Here is a 21,348-nt window from a genome sequence, read left to right as displayed (position 1 = left end):
ACAGACTCTAAAACACGTTTCAGAGAGAGGCTAAAAAAACGGAGACTCAACAATGGCACTTTGAGAAATATTAAAGTTTTTTTATGCACACTACACATTGAAAACAGTTTCTACTAGTAACCCAAATTACAATTTTGAACCTGAAAATGAGCATAATATGTGACCTTTAACAGGAGAGACCTGATGCAACATCTGCTGCTTTGCTGTGTGCCGTGTCTCACTTTGATGATCTTTTCCTTTCTAAGGTGCTCCTCCAGTGCCAGTCAAGAAGTCCCCGGCCACCTTACCCAGGAACTTCACTCTTCCCAAAGACCGTCATGGCTCCCTGTTGAGAGGCAGGATCTCCACACCCACTGGGTCCCCACACCTCGGCTCACTGCACCCACAGCTGCCCCCTAGCTGTATTATTGAAGAACTGCACCGTGCCCTGGCCACCAAACACAGGCAGGACAGGTATGTCGCACGATGTATATAGCATTTGTAATACATGTTTTGAAATATTATGTTGCCTTTGTTTGTATTGTTTCTACTTTGTAGGTTTTAGCACATGAGAAACATTCATATTTTCCAAAGAGAAAATGAATTATTCTATGAAATGTTGAAAAATCAATCATAACTCAAGTTCCAAGAGCCACATTTGACAGGTTTACATGCCGTGTTCTGCAAATCTATGAAGCTTGAGCTTGAAGATATTTAACATATTTTGTGCAACTTATCCATGTACGAATCAACAAGGAATTCAACAAGTCATTCACATTGTTAGAATCCCACCTGCAACATCTAGCTAAACAGGAAGAGGTTCAAAAGACTTGGCAGTTTTAGGTTCTGAAAGTGGGAGAGAAAGAGATGAGAATGACTCATTATTTATTTATTTTGTTTTTTTTTTGTATAGAAAAGTGAAAAAGTTGTTAATTTGTTACAGACAGGTAGTATGAAAGAATAAATAAAAAACAACTTATGCCACTTACATCAAGACAAACGGTGAAATAAAATAAACATCAAAATACCCAAAAAATAATCCCTCCCAAGTCACTGCCAGTTCACACAGCCTGAAATGAGCCCCAAAAAGGTCCCCATGCTCGAGAATGACTCATTTAAATCATTTAACACCGGGTGCTCCTTCCTCCTCTGACCGTTAGTTCATTTGGACGTCCAAATTCCTTGTTGTATGGTTTCAGCAACGAGCTCTTGAACCAATTCTCACTGTTGCTGTCTTAGCTACATTTTTATACTGACGTGTTAATCTCTCAGAATGGAGAATTGTCGGTGGTATAATAAAGGAATTGACTTGTGCTTGTCTTGTGATGGGTGACCTCAGTTTCCAGACAAAGGATTCACGCTCTTCTCTGAAGCGGCGCCTGGACGGCCGTCTGTCCCGGGCTTCCAGCACGGAGAGGCAGCCGGCCGGGGACACGGACAGCAAGAAGGAGTCTGATGAGAACAAAGAGAACTGGAGGCTGGACCAGTACCTGAATGACCAGGACAGCTGGAACGAGTCTGTCATCACTGGTGGGTCTAATGACATTTTGGTGCAAAACCTTTGCTCTTATTTTTAAAACCAAATCCTCAAAATCCTTTGTGGTTTGGGGAGTTGGTTGCATGATAGGAAGCATCTGAAAAGAGTTAGGCATATCTAACAATCCAAATAAAAATATATTATAAAGATATTGTCTGCAGAAATTTGGTTTTAGATGAGGCGGGCTATGCTCTGATTCTTGTGACACAGTAAGTATTTTTGAACCAATCACGGCAGTTCTCTGCCTGAACGTTCTATAAAAAACAATGACTGTCGGCATGGAGAGCGTTCGACACGGCCACGTCGCCCACACCGTCTTGTGAAACAGTCTAGACAGGTAACGTTTATACTACGTTTTTATAATATTTATGAACATTTATTTTCAATCAGATTTTTATGAAAGCCTAGAAAGACACCCGACTTTGTTATCATATATTGATTTGAGCTATTTTAGAGCAGGTTTACAGAGGCGTTACTGTAGAAAGCAAGAGAATCTGAGCACCCTGCCAGTGAATAATGAAGCAAAATCATCTCTTGGAGATTTTCAGCGATGACGAATAGCAGCGAGCTTACTGGTGTTACGTTGCAGCGGCCTGTCGGCATCTGTTTCTCTGGCCTAATTCTTGGCCATTCATGTGGGTCATGGGCACGGGCTGCCTGCGATTAACATGCCTGAGACCATGAGGCATGCATGTGTATGTTTGTATATACAGTGCTGCTTGAAACTACGTGAAATTTATTTAGTTTAACCATTATTAATTAGTTTTATCAATACCAGTATTTTTATATGAAATAACAGGTGTGTGTTAATCAATTCTACATACTTGTTTTGAGGAAATCAATTGTGTAGTCAAAAGACTAAAATAAAAACAAATGATTTGCCAACTTGTTGTATCTGCAAAGGTTAGTGAACCCCGAGCTGCGTTGCTGAACTGAACAGGTTAACACAATCAGGTGGGAGAAATTGAGTGTTGAAATGGACAAATGTAATGAGAGATCTTTAGGGAAGAAATTGGGCGGCACTAGATAAAACAGAGATAAAACCAAGTCAGTTTAGGCTCACCAAAGTGAACCCATACAGGTCAGACATGCCAAGAGGAAAAGGGAATCTCAGAGGACCTCAAAAAGAGTGTAGTGACAGCACATTTGTCTGGGGACAGCTATAAATTCATCTAAAAAAAGTTTGAGCTCCATAGGTCCACCTTGAGGCAAATCATCTACAAATGAAGAGCACTAAAAGTGACTGAACATCTGCCTAGAAGTGGACTACCTTCAAAAATATCCACAATCCACATTTTAGAGATTTGTTTCCAGGATTTCATTAGGATCATTGTTTGGCCCCATAGTGACTGAATCCAAAGTGACAAAAAAATCGAATCCAATCAGAATGAAGCTGCTTGCACCTTCCATTATGTAACAGAACTTGAAACTCATCTGGTTGGGTATTACAGCTAGACCACTAAGGCTTAGTGGTCTAGCTGTACAACTAAGCACACACTTTCAACATCTTGAAGTAAGAACACATTTAATGAACAAGGTGTTAGCTCTTTAGAGAAACACAGCACACTGTGTGGTGATTAGGTGGGTTTTGCACAATAATCCTAAAAACTATGTGACCCAATAACTGTTGTTGTTGACCTCAATCTGTGCCCAACAACAGGGACCCTGCCTAGTACCATGAGGAAGGAGTTGCTGACTGTAAAACTTCGGAACAGACCCAGTAAGCAGGAGCTGGAAGACCGCAACATCTTCCCCGTCCGCAGTGACCAGGAGAGGCAGGAGATCCGCCAGCAGATAGAGACCAAGCTGGCCAAGTGAGTGGTGGCTCTGTGTCTGGACCCCCCATCAGCCAGCCATCAGCCCCTATCCATGTACCCCCCTCACCCACCACCCACCCTCCATGTATGTCTTCTTCATCACCCAACATCATTTTTGTCTATACTTTGGCTGCTTGCATGTTTCCCTTCCATAATCAACTACCAAATGCCCATCACAAAGGCTTTCACTGTAGATGCTCTCTGCAAAGCTTTGGATTATTAACTTTTATTGATGTATTTTAGATACATGGTTAAGTTGGTTGGTCTTTTGACAGACAATCCTCCGCTAAGTGCCTTTGTGGTTAAACTTTGGGCTTCTCTATTTGGCCATCTTTGGTTTGGTAATCTTTACAGGCACCATGGCACTAAACATGGCTCACTGTGAGGACGGAATGATTGTCAGAGACTGCACTTACACCTCACCTGAAATCATGAGAATTCTATAATTCATGGCCTCCACCCACCCACAGTTCAGTGCATCTGTAGAGCAGCAGCCCCACACTGACCTATTATAAAAGCCTACATGAATGTCATGTTTAACCTGTGAGACACACCTTTTAATATATCTGTGATGGGGAAACATCATTTGTCCATAAAATAAAGGAAATAAAAGAGTTTGCTTTAAGACTAGGGGGCAGCGCATCAAGCTACACACACAGCATTGACTTTAAATATACATTTGATAAGGCAAATTGTTGCATATTTAAGCATGCAGCAGAGAGGAAGCAACATAGTTGTTACTAGTGACCCAATTCAAGTCCCTATTTCTGCCTTTTTAGCAGTGTAATGCCCCACTATGTTCACCAGCTAGTCTCTTAACTGTCTGTTAGCGGCTGAGCATTTAGCGAACAGTTGGTTAGTCAGATGTCACAGGCACAGTGAGAGGAAACCCACAAAACTAAAACCATTAGCTGAAAGATTATAATGTGAGCTGAAGAGAACTGACGAGTCCTGTGATGTGTATCTGTGGATGTGTTACTAGCAACCTCTCTCATGGTACATGCATTCAGTTGAAGCTGTCTATCGCAGTATCAGGTACACAGTTGCCTCAGTCTGCTGTGTTGCTGGTTTAGCTACACTTAACTTAATCCAGTGCAAATGTCCACAGCCCTGCAATATAAGGTAGCCTGTGTTTTCTGTCTCATTGCACAATGCAGAAGGTTTTCTATGAGTGGATCCCCATTTTGTTAGCGTTAGGGGGGTAAGGGTTAGACACACAATACCCATTACTGCTACACCACTACACTGTACAGATTGCTTTATCATGCCAAGATATGCTGCAATATGCCAACAAAGGCAGGAAAGAAGAAGAGTGCAAGCTACTAAACGTGCATGTGAACAACTTTTAAGAGAAATCGCCTTCGCAATTGCATCCAACATGTGTGTAAGACCTCAAGGATTGGCACAGTACTGTATTATGTGGTTAACACTGCATGTTAACACAACTCTCGTTTGTTTACAACAACACAAATCCACAGGGCACCTTTAATCCTGCTTTAATGAAGTTGTTCAGTTTTGGTTCAGGCTTTACGAGGCATTAACTCAGTTCTGTATGGACATCCAGTAGGTAAGCAGTCAAAATCATGTCATTGAGTTCTGTGAGAATGAGAGAACGGGAACAAAGCAAGTGTGTGTCTCTACTTTGGTCAATGCATTCTATTTAATATTTTCGTCCTCCTATGTTTACTTTACCACTCCTTGACATGTTGCTTTTTCTCTAACATTCTGATGCAATTTATGCCACATCAACAGCCTTGAGTAATACTGTAAGTGGTAAATTGCAGAAAATGTGATCCTGAGTCAGTTTGGCTTAAATATTTCAAACTAAATGTCTTTCCTTGGCTGAAGCTTTTCTGGGTCGAGCTTGTCTGTTTTGTTTTTTAGGGGAACAGGATTCTGTGAAAGGCATAGGAGAAATGCAACCCCCGACATAATCATATTTGTCCTGTTATGTAAAAGGATGTAGGCTGATGTTATGAAGACTTTAATAGGATTAACAGTCAAACCGGGTTCCCCCCTTTGTAAGTGAATGTTGCAGTGGCAGGATGTGCTGGTAGACTTTTACAATGTGAGTTGGAATATAGGGAAGGTGAGATATCTTCCGATGTATGGCACGTGTGGATGCTTTCTTTTATTTTTTTTGTTATTTTCCATACCTTTTGTTCAAAGGGCAGATATGATATCAGTGATTCTTGAGAAGCGGGACAAAAGGCCATCTTCCAATATTAACTGCTGTTATGTTTAAAAGTAAAAATATTTAAATTGTAGATGTTATTAGGGATTAAGAATAGAATGTCTGGAGCACAATTATCCCCTTAAATTTAATTAGATCATTATTATGTCAAATACATCAGTGATTCTTGAGAACCAGGACAAAAGGCCATCTTCCAAATGTAACTGCTGTTATGTTTAAAAATATTTAAAATTGTAGATGTTATCTATCTATCTATCTCTAAAGCAAGAAACGTCTTTCTGTCTGTGTGTGTGTCAGTGGCTCGCATATCTCTCGGACTGTTAGTCAGATCGGCCTGAGCTTCCGGATATGGCTTGCGCACAGCACGAAGGTGTGCATCCTTGATTGATTGTGAGGTTTTTTGGACCAAATATGAATATGTAGAAGTTATAATAATATCATGCTGGCGGCGAATACATGCGCGCACTGAAGGCCACAGTAACGACGGGCATGAAGTAGTCTCCGGCTAAACCCCGCCTCCCTCTGATTTGATTGGCCGCTGCGACCAAAGCATGAATTTACGAGCGGGACACACACAGCAGACCGACACAGCCTGGTGTTACTTCCTCATTCAATGCACCCAACTTTCCAAACAAATGTATGGTTAAACACTTCCGCAACAGTGACGCTAATTTCAGTTAGCGTGTCAATAGCGGTTTCCATTTAAACTAGCACGGTCTCGGATAGCTCTGCTACCGGTGAATGTTAACATGATCGCTTACACAGAATGTTTTAAATTTGTTAGAAACTAACACCTAAACGAGCTAAAGACTATGTAAGATGCAAAAATGCCCTTCATTTTGTTTGCAAAGATAAATGCTACTGCCTTCAAGCTGCAATTACCAATGAAAAACATTTTTCACCTGCTTTGCCCATAAAGAATAGAGGATTATATGGCGCAACACATATTAAAGAAAGAACATAAGTCACATTGACGAGCGATGCCATTTCAATGACTGTGTGACACTGTGTAGGCTACATCTGTTTGTATGTCCCACTTTGATAGACGGGTTACATTTAAGCATGCATAAGCTACTGCTTCCTACGGGCACTGCACTAGTTAGGGATTAAGAATAGAATGTCTGGAGCACAATTATCCCCTTAAATTTAATTTTATCATTATTATGTCAAATATATAACACTTGTTATCTTCTCACGACGTCCAAAACAGTGTGTCCTCAGAGAAGGTTTCAATCTTTCATATGCAATAAAACCTATTAAAAATGTACTTTAATGATTAAAAAGAGCTTTTTTCATCAATAGCAACACTAAATAATCTCTCATATCAATAAAAACTGTTTTTCTACAACACATTCATGTTTTATAAGGATTCTAAGTGATGGGACCACTTTACTGTAAGTCAACACCGTCAGACATTTCATTATGTAAAATGTAATAAAATCAGCCAAAATAAGGGGCAGCTGTCACTTTGAAGGACCTCTTGTCAAATTCTACCTCTGCAGAGTACATTAGAGTCAGACAGGCTCTGATAAGTGTTGTAGTTTTAGAATATTTTACATTCCAAATCTTGAAAGTCCTATTTGAAATGTTTTGATCATTTTATTTTCCTGAAGTAGTTCATACTAGCACCTAACATCAACAGAAAAACCAAATGGCTACTAGATAAACTCCATTTGTTATGTTTAAGAAACGTTAAATATGTCAACAGCGTCAGACAGGAAATCTGACAGAGTTGACATCTGACGGTGGTGATAGGCCAATGACGGTAAAAAAAACAAAAGCTGGGAGGTTGTGTCAAAGCTTAGCTCAGTAGCTTAGTATATGTTGGATACATACATGTTATTGAATTTGCCTAAACATAGGGTTTGTATTTTTTCACCATTGCACCTTGTTTTGTCCCACTTCTCAAGAATCACTGATGTCATAACCTGTAAGCGACAGGAGGATGACCTGGGGCCTGTTTCAGGTAGCTGGTTTTGAGGCAACCCAGAGTTTGTTCGCTCTGAGTTAGTGGAAACTCAGTTACTGCGGCAACATACGCCATGGGTCTAACCTGCTGGATGGGGGATTTGACCTACTCTGAGAAGAAAGAGTGTCACTGTCACATGCGTCTCTGTACAGTTTGAAGAAAAATCACTCCATAAAAATCTCCATCGGGATGTTTTTATCATTTCCTGATGATTTTACGTTTGATCGATCATTTATCTGATCAGTAGAATAGTTTCAGCCCTGGTGCCGTTCATATGCGACCACCTTACACATCGTGAACATGCTCTACATTCAGATTAATAAACCTATTTTATTGTATGTATATCATTATTAATTTTTTTATTAACAGGAGTTTTTTAACGTCTGTGCCACTGAACAGACTCTGTCAGGTTGAAATGTAATTCTGCGGCTGCACGCGATCGTTACTGTTCACTTGCGTGATCACAAAGTCACAGACGAGCCTCGTTAAATAGCCTTATATGAATATAGAAATTATATAATAATTTAAACTGTGATCACTAGAGGACAAGGGTTCTGGTAATAAATCAATCAGGCTCTACAATGGAAACTGTCACCTAATGTTAATGTATTTCACTCCCCATTTAAAAGAAGCGACAGTCTGTTTACTGCACAGTAGGCCTATTATAGCTTGCCTACATAATACAGCGAATATAAAACACTGTCAGCAACGCTGTGCAGCGCCAGCTTAATACTTTTTAATATCCTCCGTTTTGCATGCTGTTCTTTGATGGCTATTATTTTACTATAGCAATTTATAGTAGACTGAAAGTAGTGGATAGTCGATTCCTAAGTCAACATCAAGTGAGTCTGGGGATACTGTAATGATGCTTCTTGCTACTTTGATACATTTCAACACCATAACCAGCACTTGTTATACATGTAAACATAACATCCAGTACATGTAGGCCTCTGTCCATCCTGGGAGATGATACAAGGTGGTTTTCTTTATCTGGGTCACAAGAGGATTCACTTAACCTTAAAAAATTAGTTGACTTTCATTTTGTATCTGTAAAACTAAAAGTTGGAATGATTTAATTCAGAAATGGTTGATTATTCAATTGTACCACAACAAAGCTGCTTGGATAGTTGCTGCTTAAGTCTTAGTTTGAAGGAAGAATATGAAAATTAAACTATTCATTGGCAAATGTCTCACATTATTGTTTTAACCATTGTCTCTAGTCTGTTATCCATCTTCATTAATCTCTACAATTGCAATTGTTGGCATTTTTCTGCCGTGCAATTGCTCATAAAGAGAGGATGAGAATCTGTTATAGAATGTTACATTTACTTAATATACTTATGTATAGTACATCGATTTTATTATTTTAAAAAGCAATATAAATTGCATGTTAATAATTAGAATAAATAGATTGACATGTGCCATTATATTGCTGTAGAGATGCTTATCACGCAGCGCTCTAGTCATTACATAATGTTTTTGCAGCATAAAGGTCAGCACTGGAGTCAGCGAACTCCCAGGAGAATGAACCCCCACGTGTCCTGGCTGTGCTTTCATTACAGACCCAGGAGCAGCACAGGTCAAAGCTGCAAATAAAAAGAGATGACTTGGTGTCAACATGCCAGCAAGCGTTTGATGAAGCTTATTCATTTACAGTTAATCCTTTTCCGCCCTGCTTTTTATCATAGCTGTGTGAGAGAGAGAGAGGAGTAAGGCATGGTGACATTCACGCAGCTAAATAATGCTGCTCAGGTGCTTATTTGAGCCCTGGCATCAAGCTTCTCCATGTGCCCATTTTCCTACGCCTTCACAGCAGCGGCATTTCACAGCTGCGCGTCAATCTGGCTAGGCAGGAGTAGCTATGTGCTGGTCTGATGTGCTGGTCTGATGTGTATATGTGACTTTATCATAAACCACAAGCTGTTCCAAAGCACGCCTCGCTCAACGTGCGTCTCTGTGCGCACATGGACAAATCATTCCAGCAGCTAGTTGTGGAATAGCAAAAGGCATGATGCAGCAGGACTACTTTACTTCGGCCAGTGGTCTGCACAGGGCCTTCAAGTTAGAGTGAGACAAAGCCACGTCCCAAACACTACACACTGATTATGTAAACTGAATCCCCATCACTCTTGCATAATACAGAAAGTTATCGATTCTTTGTCACACAGAGGGGACAGTGGGTATGCTGGGTTATGGACAGCCCATAGGCTACATACAGTGCTGGATAAGGACATGAGGGCAGAGCAGTTCCATGCTGGTCATTTCAGTGTGTTGCCTTACTGCAGGTATTTCCTCTTTATGCCAAAATTCCCTTCAGTAATGAGAAGTTATCATGGGGCGACTGTGGCTCAGTTTGTAGAGCGGGTCGGCCGATGATCAAAGGGTTGGAGGTTCGATCCCCGCCCTGCCACCTGTGTCATAGTTGTTGTGTCCTTGGGCAAGACACTTCACCCACCTTGCCTCGTGTGAATGTCGATAGTTAGCCTGCTATCAGTGTATGAATGTGTGTGTGAATGGTAACGTGGGAAAGGAAAACAGGTCTCCCTTGAAAAAGAGTCTTCGGTCTCAATGGGAAAAACCTGTATAAATAAAGGTTAAAAAAAAGGTCACTAGACATGTATTTTGACATAGAATATGGGGGTTAGACTGATAATACTGCATTCTTATTGACAAAGAAACAAACATTAAATTCCCTAAATGTATTGATATGGATTACTCTGTGACGATAGGAGAAGAAATGTATAACGCCAGCTTCACCCTTTTAAATAGTAGCACCCAACAAAGATTATGATGATCGAAGAAGATAACAAATGTAAATGGTAAACGAGTGATTCAGTGTGTCATCCTATTACACACAGTGTGCTCTGAGTAGCAAAATACCATGGAATAAATAATGTATAAATAAATATATGGTATTAACAGTGAGCCACACAACACAGCAGCTATGAGCAGAAGCATCCAAGATGGAGCCAACTATACTTGGCTCCATCTTGGATGAATTGGTTTCATGTTGGGTGTAACTTTGCTTCTGAGAAGTAAGGGGGACACAAAAACGTGGGACCCCCGAGAGAATGTTTTTTCCATATTTTGAATCCCATTTCCAGCATTTTTACACACAGGCCTACTTAGGGGACTAAGGTGATCCAAATCCAAGTTTGTCACACAATTATAAATTCTGCATTCAGAATAGTACTGCAATATATTGAAAAAGGTTTCTTACTTTTGTATAGTACAAAAGCATGCAAATCCACAAGACATGTATAAGTTATAAAATAAGAAAACTACAAGGGGGCGCTAGTGGTGTAGTGGTTAAAGCGTACCCCCAGAGGCTCAGTCCTCGCAGCAGACCTGGGTTTGAGTCCGGCCCGGCTCGTTCTCTGCAAGTCGTTCACCTATTTGCCCCATTTCAACTCTGTCTCTTCAGTCTGTCTTATAAAGCGGGGGGAAAAACACACAATTCTTTTTTTGAACTACACCACTGTAGGCAGATCTGGGGGTATCCTCCACAGAAGATTTTGTTTGTGAGTTTAACATGTAATCGAACCATCTGGTGCAGAGAGAAGAGAATAAAAGGAAAAATACAACTTTTATTTTTTATTTGTTAGCCTAATTTACTGAATCAACCAACCCTTTTTTTGCCCCTGGTTGGAAAAGATTCCGCTTGAATTAGCATATACACACACAGCAGATTTGTGAAGTGTTTTGTATTCTTGCTTTCACTTTGATACATTTTAAATTGTAGAGCGAAGAATAGACTTCTCGGATAGTCAAATAAGTACCCTTATTTGGAGCAACAAGTTTCTATATCTTTTAGTGTGTTTATGCTAACGCTAAAAGATCTACAGAGTTGGGTGAATGTGGATGTGGCCCAGACGCTGTGTTTGCAGCCAGACTCCTCTTGTTTGGGGGCTGCAGTCCTCAGCTCTTGTCTGTGACTGACGGCAGGTCTGCTGGCTGGTCACCATAGTGAGTCAGAGCTGTGGCCTGCGTGGACAGCTGAGGCATGCCATTGTTGAGGGTGAGGTGACGGCACCATGTGCTGGTCCACCGCCCGCCGTCTCCGTCCTGCTGACCACATGGTCTGCCCCTTCCACGCCCATGGCCAGGCCGCTCACACAGCCACAACACGAGCTGAAGGGAGCCTCTCTAAACTCTGCTCTCTAAACATCTATGCTCCAGCAGAGATTGTGAACACACACTGAGTGAATCATAATCTGAGTCTATCTGTGGCATTCTATGAGTTGTGTGCTGAATGGAACAGAGCAGTATTTGTCAAGGTGGCATGCGAGCTGTGTTCTGTCTGAAGGTCTCACTTATGTGTGAGGGCTGTGAAAGGCCTTGGAAGGCGCATGTGTTTTTTTACATTAGGAACATAGCAGCCTCCATCATGGACAGAGCACTATTGGCACCTTAACTCCTGTACAAAAAAAGAGCAGCAGAAAAACATGTCAGGCCACATGATTCTGAGGCAGTCATCAGTTAGCACGTGCAACATCTGCCTAAAACCAAAGGAAACATCATGCTAACAGTTCTAGTGTTTAAAGCCACTGTGTGATTTATGGTAAATTGAAAGTGGCACCCTTCAAGGATTCTGACAGCAACGGTTGCCATTGGGAACCATTTTGGGAAATGGTCAACAAAATATTTGCCTTCAGTGGCAACCATAAAATAAAATGGGGATGGCATCCAAAAATAATTCGTTGCATAAGTGATATTTTAAGGGGCACACCGACATGTGGAACATTGTTAACCCAGCAAGAAATATTTGCTGATTTTTGCATTGTAATCATAAGGAATGCCGAATTGAATAGAAAATCGGACGAAATGTAATTCCTATCTATAGCAAGAGACAGGGAGCTCACCATACGCCCCATGCAGGCAGGCTACTTGCTCAGTCTTTATCGCCTCAGGGTCAGTCCTTGAGAGAATGAGATGAGATGTTAACAGAGATTTATGAAAGTAGGATTGATTTAATGAATAAGAGACGTGAGGCTCTTTTTCCAATGTGTACAGTAGGTAGCTGTTACAGCACATAACAGAAAATATGTTGAGCTTGTCTTTTAAAATCTTGTTAAAATGTCAATAAGTTACTTTGAAGAGTTTACATTTTGGAGAAAACAACCTTATTTTAATTGCATTTGAAGTTTGATAATCACCATGTAGAAGGTGCCACAGTTTCCGCTTTAAAGGGAAATTATTTACACGCATTACAGTGTGTTAGATCGCGGAGTTGTAGTTACCCCTGTACAGGAGGTTCTGGTACCAGCTCTCCGTTTAAAGGGTCCGATTCCTATCACCTGAGAGTCTTACTCGTTCAAGGATAAACTAGGAATAATTAAGCTGGTGGCGAGGAGACACGCCTAGCTTTCTAACTGCCTTCGTCCTGATGTCTACCCTGCTTACACTGGCCCAGCAGTAGGACCGAATAGCCCTCGGGTCTTACTACCACACCAGTCGCATCAGTTAATGGCAGCTCTCCTCTAAATGATCCAGGCTCTTGGTATGGTTGCTAGGATAGGGTTTTAATGGCCAGGACAGCAGGCCATAAGGGTATGTTTAGTTTAAAGGGCTAGAAGTAACCTATAAGAACCTTTTGTAGATGTAAGAACCCACTTCACCTAGTACATTACAACCTTAGAAAAGATAATGATCCAAGGTCCACAACGACGTGTTAAATGAAGATTAAATGCTTTATTGCTATTAAAGGCAGGCATACAGCTCAATTCAGATTCACAATGATTACTTACATTGGTTGGCTATTCTCACAATGGTCCCTACTCTATCGTCTAATATCTAACCTTATGCAGCAGAGCTGAAGCGGGGAATATTGGTATCCGGTTGGGTTGTGGAGAGGCAGAGGGAAAGTCACTTGGTCTAGCAACTTCTCCTTCACCGTTGTCTGGGAACTGCACGGAGATCCTCACAAACTTTGTACAAAGTCTCAGAAAGTTCTCCTCAGAGGAGAGGAGAGGGGAGCTTAGTCAGGCTCAGCCTTCCACACCTCCTAGCCGTCCGGTCTTGATTCACTCAGTCCAACAGTGTGAGCGTTGAAACAAAGAGTTCTCCTAATTGTCCCTTCAGCTGGGTGGAAGTGGTTAAGCGCTCTTCTTGTCGGCCCTGTGTGATTCAGCTGATGAAGAGTGTTGAGTTCTCTAAGTCTTGCGATGTCTTTGCTGCGCTGTCTCTCTATCTCGTCCAGAGACTTAAGTTCTTTTCAGAGACTTAGTGTTTTACTTCGTCCGTAGCTTGCTTCTCCGGGGTGGTCGATCCGAGGTTTGCTTGCTTCCGTCCGCGAGGTCCGACAAGGCTTAACTGACTCTTTCTCCGCAAAACCTTGCCTTATATCTCTCACAATTTTATGATGAATAACTGTTGCTAGCCTACCCCTTCCCCTCTCTCTCTCTCTCTCCCCGTCTGCTTTTGCTGAGATGCAATATTTGGTTACCTACTTCTCTCATGGCAACAACAATAACTTTCTACTTAGATTCTTATCTTGACACCTGCCTATACAGGATGCTGCCAGCTTCCTGTGCCGCATCCTGTCACTCCAACTCTTGACAGCACTTCTCTGACTATACTTCTAACATTATAACACATCATAGTACCTCTAAATCATACGTACTTTAAATCATATTATTCATTAATACATCAATCAACCATTTCATGGTAACAACATAATTCATTACATTTTTACTTCATTGCTTTAGCTTGCATGCGGTTACATATGGTTATAATCTCTGTGTTTACATAGCATGATTATATAGTACCTTTAAGTTCCTTGGTATATTCAGAGCCTTGTCCCCTGCCTTTCAAAGAGGCCTACTGGTAAGAAAGCATTATTATGGCTTTCCTCCAGAGGTGGTGAGGAGCAGTTAGGGATCCAAAGAGGCCTACTGGTAAGAAAGCTTTATTATGGCTTTCCTCCAGAGGTGGTGAGGAGCAGTTAGGGATTCAGATTACTTGACAAGTGTTAAACACCTTTTTATGTTCAGCATTCACCTTTTTCTTGCATTATAAAGGTAAGGTTATTGATGGATTTTTATTAGGAACATTTGCAAATGTCTCCTACAGAGGCTTACTACGTGGACAGTCCTGCATTACTCTACTGCTGGGACAGTCTTTGGATCATATTGTACCAATCAATCGATAAACCTTTATTTAGTTCTAGAACGTGAGATTGATGGCCAGCCCTCATTTAAAATGTAGCCAAGATTACAGAAAACAAAATACACAGTGAAACAACCCTGTGACCATAGATAGTATATCAAATGGATTTAGCATCCGGGCTGATCTCAGTTATTTCAACTGCATGTAATCGTCTTGGCCTATGTGCGTCGCCATCTTGTCAGATTTTGACTCCGCCTCCTTGATGTGACGTTTGCAGGAGGGAGATATGCCCATCTAGCTGGCGTATACCTCCGAGGAGAAGTGAGGGCCAGCCGGCGGCTAGCTGTCACTCAAGAAGCCGCGCCCCTAATTATTCATGCAATTTGTGTCACTTCCGCGTTGGATGCTGGTAGAACTCGCTGTGGTTGGGGCTTGCCTGTGACACAGATGCACTGATAGACAATAGATAACATGCAGATAATACGTTTAAAAATTCCTTCTTTTCTCTTCTTTTTTTCCTCAATGTATTTTCCTCATCTGTCTTTCTTACATGCGTTAATGAAACGCCCGCGTGGAATTTCTGTAAAGAAAATGTGAAATCAGGAACATATTTTAAAAGCCCCTCTTTAGCATTAGCCTATGGTGGCTGATGTAATACTCATAACACATCATAGTGCAGTTCCATTTGTTCTGTGAAGCACCACATCCAAATATCTATATATCCACACTGGAATGTTGCATCGATCCCTATTACTTAAGAGCAGCACTCTGCAGCAGAATGCAGAGCAGTGGGCCGGCCCGGGATAGCAGAGAAGGGAACCCTCTGTTTCTAAATATAGCTCCCATTGGCAGAATGCTGCAGTACTAGCAGCCATGATCAACGTCACAAAACAAAGCTTGCCCTTTCTCCTTCCCCCTGCTCCCCTATTATGGAGAGACTGCATTTTGTTCTCGCCCCCGGTCCCCCTCTGATTGAGCCATCCCCTTCTCCCCCTGTGGCTCTGCTGGAGAGCTGGACTCAGTTTGCTGCAGTGTACTCCATCTGTATATTTGTCCTCTGTTCCATGCTTTTGTGCAGATAGCATTGTGAAGACCTTCCTGTATAACACCACATAGATGTTGCTGCAGTCTACCTGATACTCTGAAGTCGTGAGAGAGCAATGACCGTGTGTCTGTTGACTTAGGGGCAAACTGTCAGAGTTTTTGAATCCATTGTTTGTTACTTTTTACCTGTCGTGTGACGTCCCTGTCAAGATGACAACGCAGCAGACGCTGGAGAAAGAGAGTGAGCGATATAAGGATAAGCAGATGTTTACTACAGTATGTTAAAGTGACATATCTTGGTGATATCGATGGTCTCATTGGCTCAATTCAAGTTGAAAAGAGCAAAGCCAAGCAACCATTGTACGATGTTTAGACTGAAACCTGTTGACAACAGCAGGGTGACGAGACAAAATGCAACCAATATTATGAGCCACATAGCACACTTACAGATAGGCAGGTCGTTACTTAAATGTGAGGTGCAACTTTAAATGGTTCATGTCAGGAATAAATCAAGTCAATTTTCCATGAAGGTTACAAGATAAGTCAAGTCAAACTTTATTGTCAATTCTTAAAAATATGCAGGCATAAGTAAGGTGCAATAGGAACAATACTAATAATACAATAAAGTAGAATAAGATAAACAATATTTACATTAAATGCATTCTAAATACTAAATAGTGCAAAAAGGGTACAAAATAAAAACAGTATGTATAGAATAGAAAGTAAAAAGTAGATAAATTAAATTGAAATGTGCAATGTAATGAACAATTTTTACAATGTGTGCAATATGCAATCAGCTGGATGTACATTTAAGGCATTTTGATGTGCAGGCTGACTATGAATGAATATATTGTTTTTCCTGAAGGGTTACCAGGGGCACGAAACGAAAGTTTGTGGTGAGAGTTCTTGGTTAAGAGTTCACAATCCAATGTGCGTGGGAGTGAGAAGGAAGAGAGCCCCAAATGAAGTGTCATTTATCCCTCTGGCAACACAAAATGCCTTATACAACTTTTTTTTAATGCAGTATCTGAACCATGAACAGACTTGTGTAAGTTCTGAGGAATTCTCTTTTAACAGAGATGAAGCTAACAGTGTTACCTAGCCCCACAACAAGCAACAGTTTGGACTGTACAGACTAATAGCTTTTGATGTGGGAGGGCTAGTTGAACCCAGCCATGTTGGCTTGGTCTGTTGTGTTTGTGAAAGGGCTTTAACCAGCTCAGCTTGTCCGACCTTCTAAGTTTAGTCTCAAGATAAAGCATGGTATAATAAGTGTGGAATAATGTTTGAGAATTCATGATTTGGAATCATGTCATTGCTTAAATGTGATAGATAGATAGATAGATAGATAGATAGATAGATAGATAGATAGATAGATAGATATACAGCTACAGTATAAGAAATATTTGGCCATGTTCATTTAAGTGTTACTTGACTAATAAGACTATTTCTGCCACAATGAAATATCAGTATAACTAAAACTCCAGTCGGCATGTCTGGAGTATTACATGTCGGATAGTGACTGACCAATGGTAGGGAGCAAGAGAATTTCAAGAGGAAGGAGGGCACGCACGGTCCTGATAGTGATGAAGACAGAAGCCTAATCAGTATGGAACACAGTCGGCTGGGCCACGGAGGACCCAATAATTGGATATTTGTGGCACATAGACCAATTTCTGCTGACATTGCCACTCACTACGTGAAGCAAGACGGTGGCAACTAACCACAGCTGCTGTTCATGAGTGCTATAAATAACTCTTAAGTATTGCACCGACCTCACGACAGCTGACTGCTAGACAGCAATACGAAGCATTAAGAAATGAGTCCATCTTATTTCCTCTTGGGAGTCTGAACCAATAATATACTTTTTTCAGTGCTCATAGAAGGCAATAAAGAAATATCATAACTAAATAAGGTTGAGGCTGTTTTATCATTTCACTGACTTCTAAAGCACTGCCTCCTCATGTGTCATTGGGGCAAACTCTTTAATCCCATTTGATTCACTTTCTTTCAGAACCATCCCTGCGTTCCAAATCACAAAATCAGATAAGGATGTTTTTTTGTCATTATGTCGAAGAAAATTCAAGAATAAAGACGAATACTCCAAAATGCTATTGGAGTTAGTGGGTATGTATTTTCAGCATACTACAATTGACCTGCATCATGTATTGGGACATCCTAAATCTTTTTCTGGCATACTAAATAGTAGGGAAGTATGGGTATTGGAACGCAGGGTATATTTCTATGAACCGCATTTAATACAATAGCAATCTCCAGGCAACCAAGGCTGTCAGAAAGCCAGCCGGCTGCTCTTTTCCTTGTGAACACTGCAGAGCATATTTTCAGTCTCATAATCCCTTTCACCTGATATGAAATATGAATGCATGCTCTGCTCGGGGATTCCCTACTGTTTTTTTTCCCCTCTCTCCTCTGTCAAGCAAGCTCAGCTACTGGAGCAATCGCTTTCACAAAATGGGGAAATGTCTTTGAGTGTTCATCTCTCAGCACAGTGAAGAGCACAGGCACAGCCATGTCTGGTACAGCAAGGACTTGGCCTACTTGGAGCATTACATTGATTTAATTAAAGAGGATACAGTGCGTAATTGATGCAGTACAGCCACCAATGGGCAAATACATGTTCCTTAAAGGTGCTGTAAATGAAATGGTTCTTTTAGCTAACTTCCTATCAGTTACTGCAGTTAGCAGTCCCCTCCCTCGTCCCCACTTCACCACATTAATGCACTGCGGTCCTCAAGCAGCGAGTTATCTAGCATCATCTCAGATCCATAAGTGTGATAAAACATGATAAAAACAGACATTGGGAAGAATTTTGAACTGCTCCGCCATTGTAGGCGCATAAACATTCACCCATCTGTCGCTCTGCGCATGCACCGGCAGTTTGACGGGTGCCGGTTTGTAGCGTTCTCTCTTCTGATTGGTTATCAGTAGTGGGATCCCTGAAAAGTTTATTTGCCGATTACATGCAGAGCAACTGACTGAGATCTCAGATTATGCTTAGTTGTCCTAGGTAGCTCAGTTTGCAAGATGTGCAACTGCAGCAGTGTTTAATATTGTTGGATGCTTGTGTTGAAAACGTTCTGTGAGAGAACATGGCTGTGGTCAGCTTAGTGTTTAAAAAGATGAAGGCATTGTGTAGTTTTTGTCTTTACACAGGGAACTCTACCCTCAGGATGTGCCTCTCCGGTTCCTATTTTTGTATTTTAAAGCGAGCAGCATAGCAGCCGGGGCATCAAGCCAATGACAGGCCTAGAGTTGGCAGATATTGTGAAGCAGTTGGAGAGACGTACGCACCAGATGACAAAGCCTATACACATATATGGTGTGAAGCGAAATCCTCAAATTACATGTTGTCACCACCATAGATCATCCCTGTCCGACGTGCAGTAATTATCACTATACAATGGCTTTGAGCACCCTCTAATTGAAATGTCAGAAGTCTCGAAGCCTCTGCACCCACTCACTCACTGAACACCAGTAGTTTTTTCAAATGTTCTTGCCAAATAAGGGTTAAATCGACAGTGATCAGAGAGGGTGACCCGTTCCGTACGTGGCTAATTGTGTTTGCTTGTCACCCACTGCTCAATTCTCAGGCCAGGCTGAAAATAAACAGATATAGAAGGGTTGTTTGTTTACCAAGCCTGGTCATTTTCCATTTCCAGCATTGATTCTGGCATACCAGTTGACTGTACATTATGCAATCCAAAATAGGGTTTTAAATAGGTCACATCAGGTTTATAGTTTAATGGATATCCATTTCAGTAGGAAATCAATGCTGGTTTAGGACAGTTAGTTTGTTTTGAAAGGACTAGTGCAGTGCCCGTAGGAAGCAGGTAAACAAAGAAACAGAGACAGTACATTTGGCTGCTATCAGTGATGGCTAATTTTACACTGTTCAAGGTTATTATCAGTAACCTACTTTATTGAAGTTGGCTATAGAGTAGGGCAACATTCCTTAGTGTATTGTGTAAAGATAACCACAAACTAATTCCATGTGTTTTGTTAAGTGAAATGAAACACAAAATGTGTATATTAATTAAGTGTTGAAGCCTAAAGAAGAATCGAGCTGTACAGGTGTTACCTATAAAATCTGATATTATGGTACCCTGCAAACTGCCATCCATACTGCACAATGCACTCAAACTTACAATCAGTTGCCTATATAGTAAATGGCTGCACTGTGTATAAAAGGAGTCTATGCTGCACGCCATGACAACATTGTCAACCCCATTACCATTACTGTTAGGTATTTGAACGATAAGACCGAGTTTGGATAACTGTCAATTAACGTTAACGTGTCAGTAGCAGTCAGCTGTGTGTGTGTGTGTGTATGGGACTTGTGTGTGTGTGTATGGGACTTATGGGCGCGCTTGGGCTTGCAGTCAGCTGTGTGGTTGTGTGTGTGTGTGTGCGCGGGACTTGTGCGCGTGCGGGCGCGCTTAAGCTTGCAGTCAGCTGTGTGGGGGGGAGGGGGGGGACTTGTGTGTGTGCGCGTGGGTGCGCTTGGGCTTTCAATTTACATTTTAAACGGATATTAACTTTAACGTGTCAGTAGCAGTCAGCTGTGTGTGTGGGACTCGGGCGCGCGCGGCCTTTCGGTTTACCTTTTTATTGTGGAAGCATCCGAGACCGTGCTGTATTATTACAGTGAAAATAACATAAAGTGCACTTTGCTTACCACTAATGCGGACAGGTGTAGCAGAAGAGGAGTTGCTGAGGAAGTAACAAAGGCTGTGTCGGTCTGCTGCGTGTGTCCCGCTCGTCAGAGGGAGGCGGGGTTTATTCGGAGATTACTTCATGCACCGCGCTCACTGTGTGGCCTTCAGTGTGCGCACGTACTTCTAAAAACTTCACAATGAAGGATGCACACCTTTGTGCTGTGCGCAAGCAATATCCGGAAGCTCATGCCGTTCAGACTAAAACTCAGAGAGATATGCGAGCCACAGACACACAGACAGACGTTTCTTGCTTTAAAGATAGATAAATAGATAGATAGATAGATAGATAGATAGATAGATAGATAGATAGATAGATAGATAGATAGATAGATAGATAGATAGACCACACTCAGGTCAGACCCAGATTTTTAGGTGTAGCAGTTTTGCTTCGTTGGTCTGTCCGCCAGTCGGTCGATCCGCCAGTCAGTCGATTGCTTTTGGATCTAGTGTCGCTATTGTCATCAGTCAAATTTCCATTTTGTATTAATTTTTATTAATAAATAGCTAATGTTGGCATGCAGAAATTCTAAACTATGATGGTAAAAACAGCAAACGTCATATTTGCAACATCAGAATGTTAGCATTTCCATTGTGAGCATGTTTACCCCAAAGCACTGCCTTGCCTGAATGTAGCCTCCAGCATGGCTGCAGACCCTTCGTCTGGTTTATTCATAGGAACATACAGTACATTCAAAAATCATAATGGATACGTTCTTTAGCTAACAGAACCACCTGAAGTTTCTAAAGCATTAAAGGTTATGGCTTACACTAACCTATATCATAGGGGGGCCATGCCTGCTCCACACTGTGCCACCAGCGGGTTGCTCTGAGCCAGACATGTTCCCCCACTTAATCTGTGGACCTGTGCTAAAGGGCAAAGCCTTTGCCACAAACAACTGGCTAGATACATAATTGATTCTTGGGTTTCATGTCCCAGCCTTTGAATTGGTCCAATTCATCTATCA

At 41.4% G+C, this 21,348-nt stretch overlaps 1 protein-coding gene across 1 annotated transcript in view; it reads left to right on the top strand.

The window, feature by feature from the left end:
- Positions 1–21,348, top strand: part of phactr3b (phosphatase and actin regulator 3b) — a gene marked incomplete at its 5' end in the record, with an annotated part of 58,806 nt that overhangs the window by 26,659 nt on the left and 10,799 nt on the right. Inside the window, 3 exons of the mRNA XM_080026649.1 lie at positions 246–453; positions 1,319–1,509; positions 3,177–3,330. Of these exons, the coding sequence (XP_079882775.1) occupies positions 246–453; positions 1,319–1,509; positions 3,177–3,330 (553 nt within the window). The remainder of the gene's footprint in view (positions 1–245; positions 454–1,318; positions 1,510–3,176; positions 3,331–21,348) is intronic.

This window comes from Ammodytes marinus (genome assembly GCF_949987685.1).
Source record: "Ammodytes marinus genome assembly, chromosome: 4".
Classification (NCBI taxonomy): Eukaryota; Metazoa; Chordata; class Actinopteri; order Uranoscopiformes; family Ammodytidae; genus Ammodytes; species Ammodytes marinus.
The sequence above is the reverse complement of the archived record's forward strand: the minus strand, read 5'-3'. Positions and strand labels throughout refer to the sequence as shown.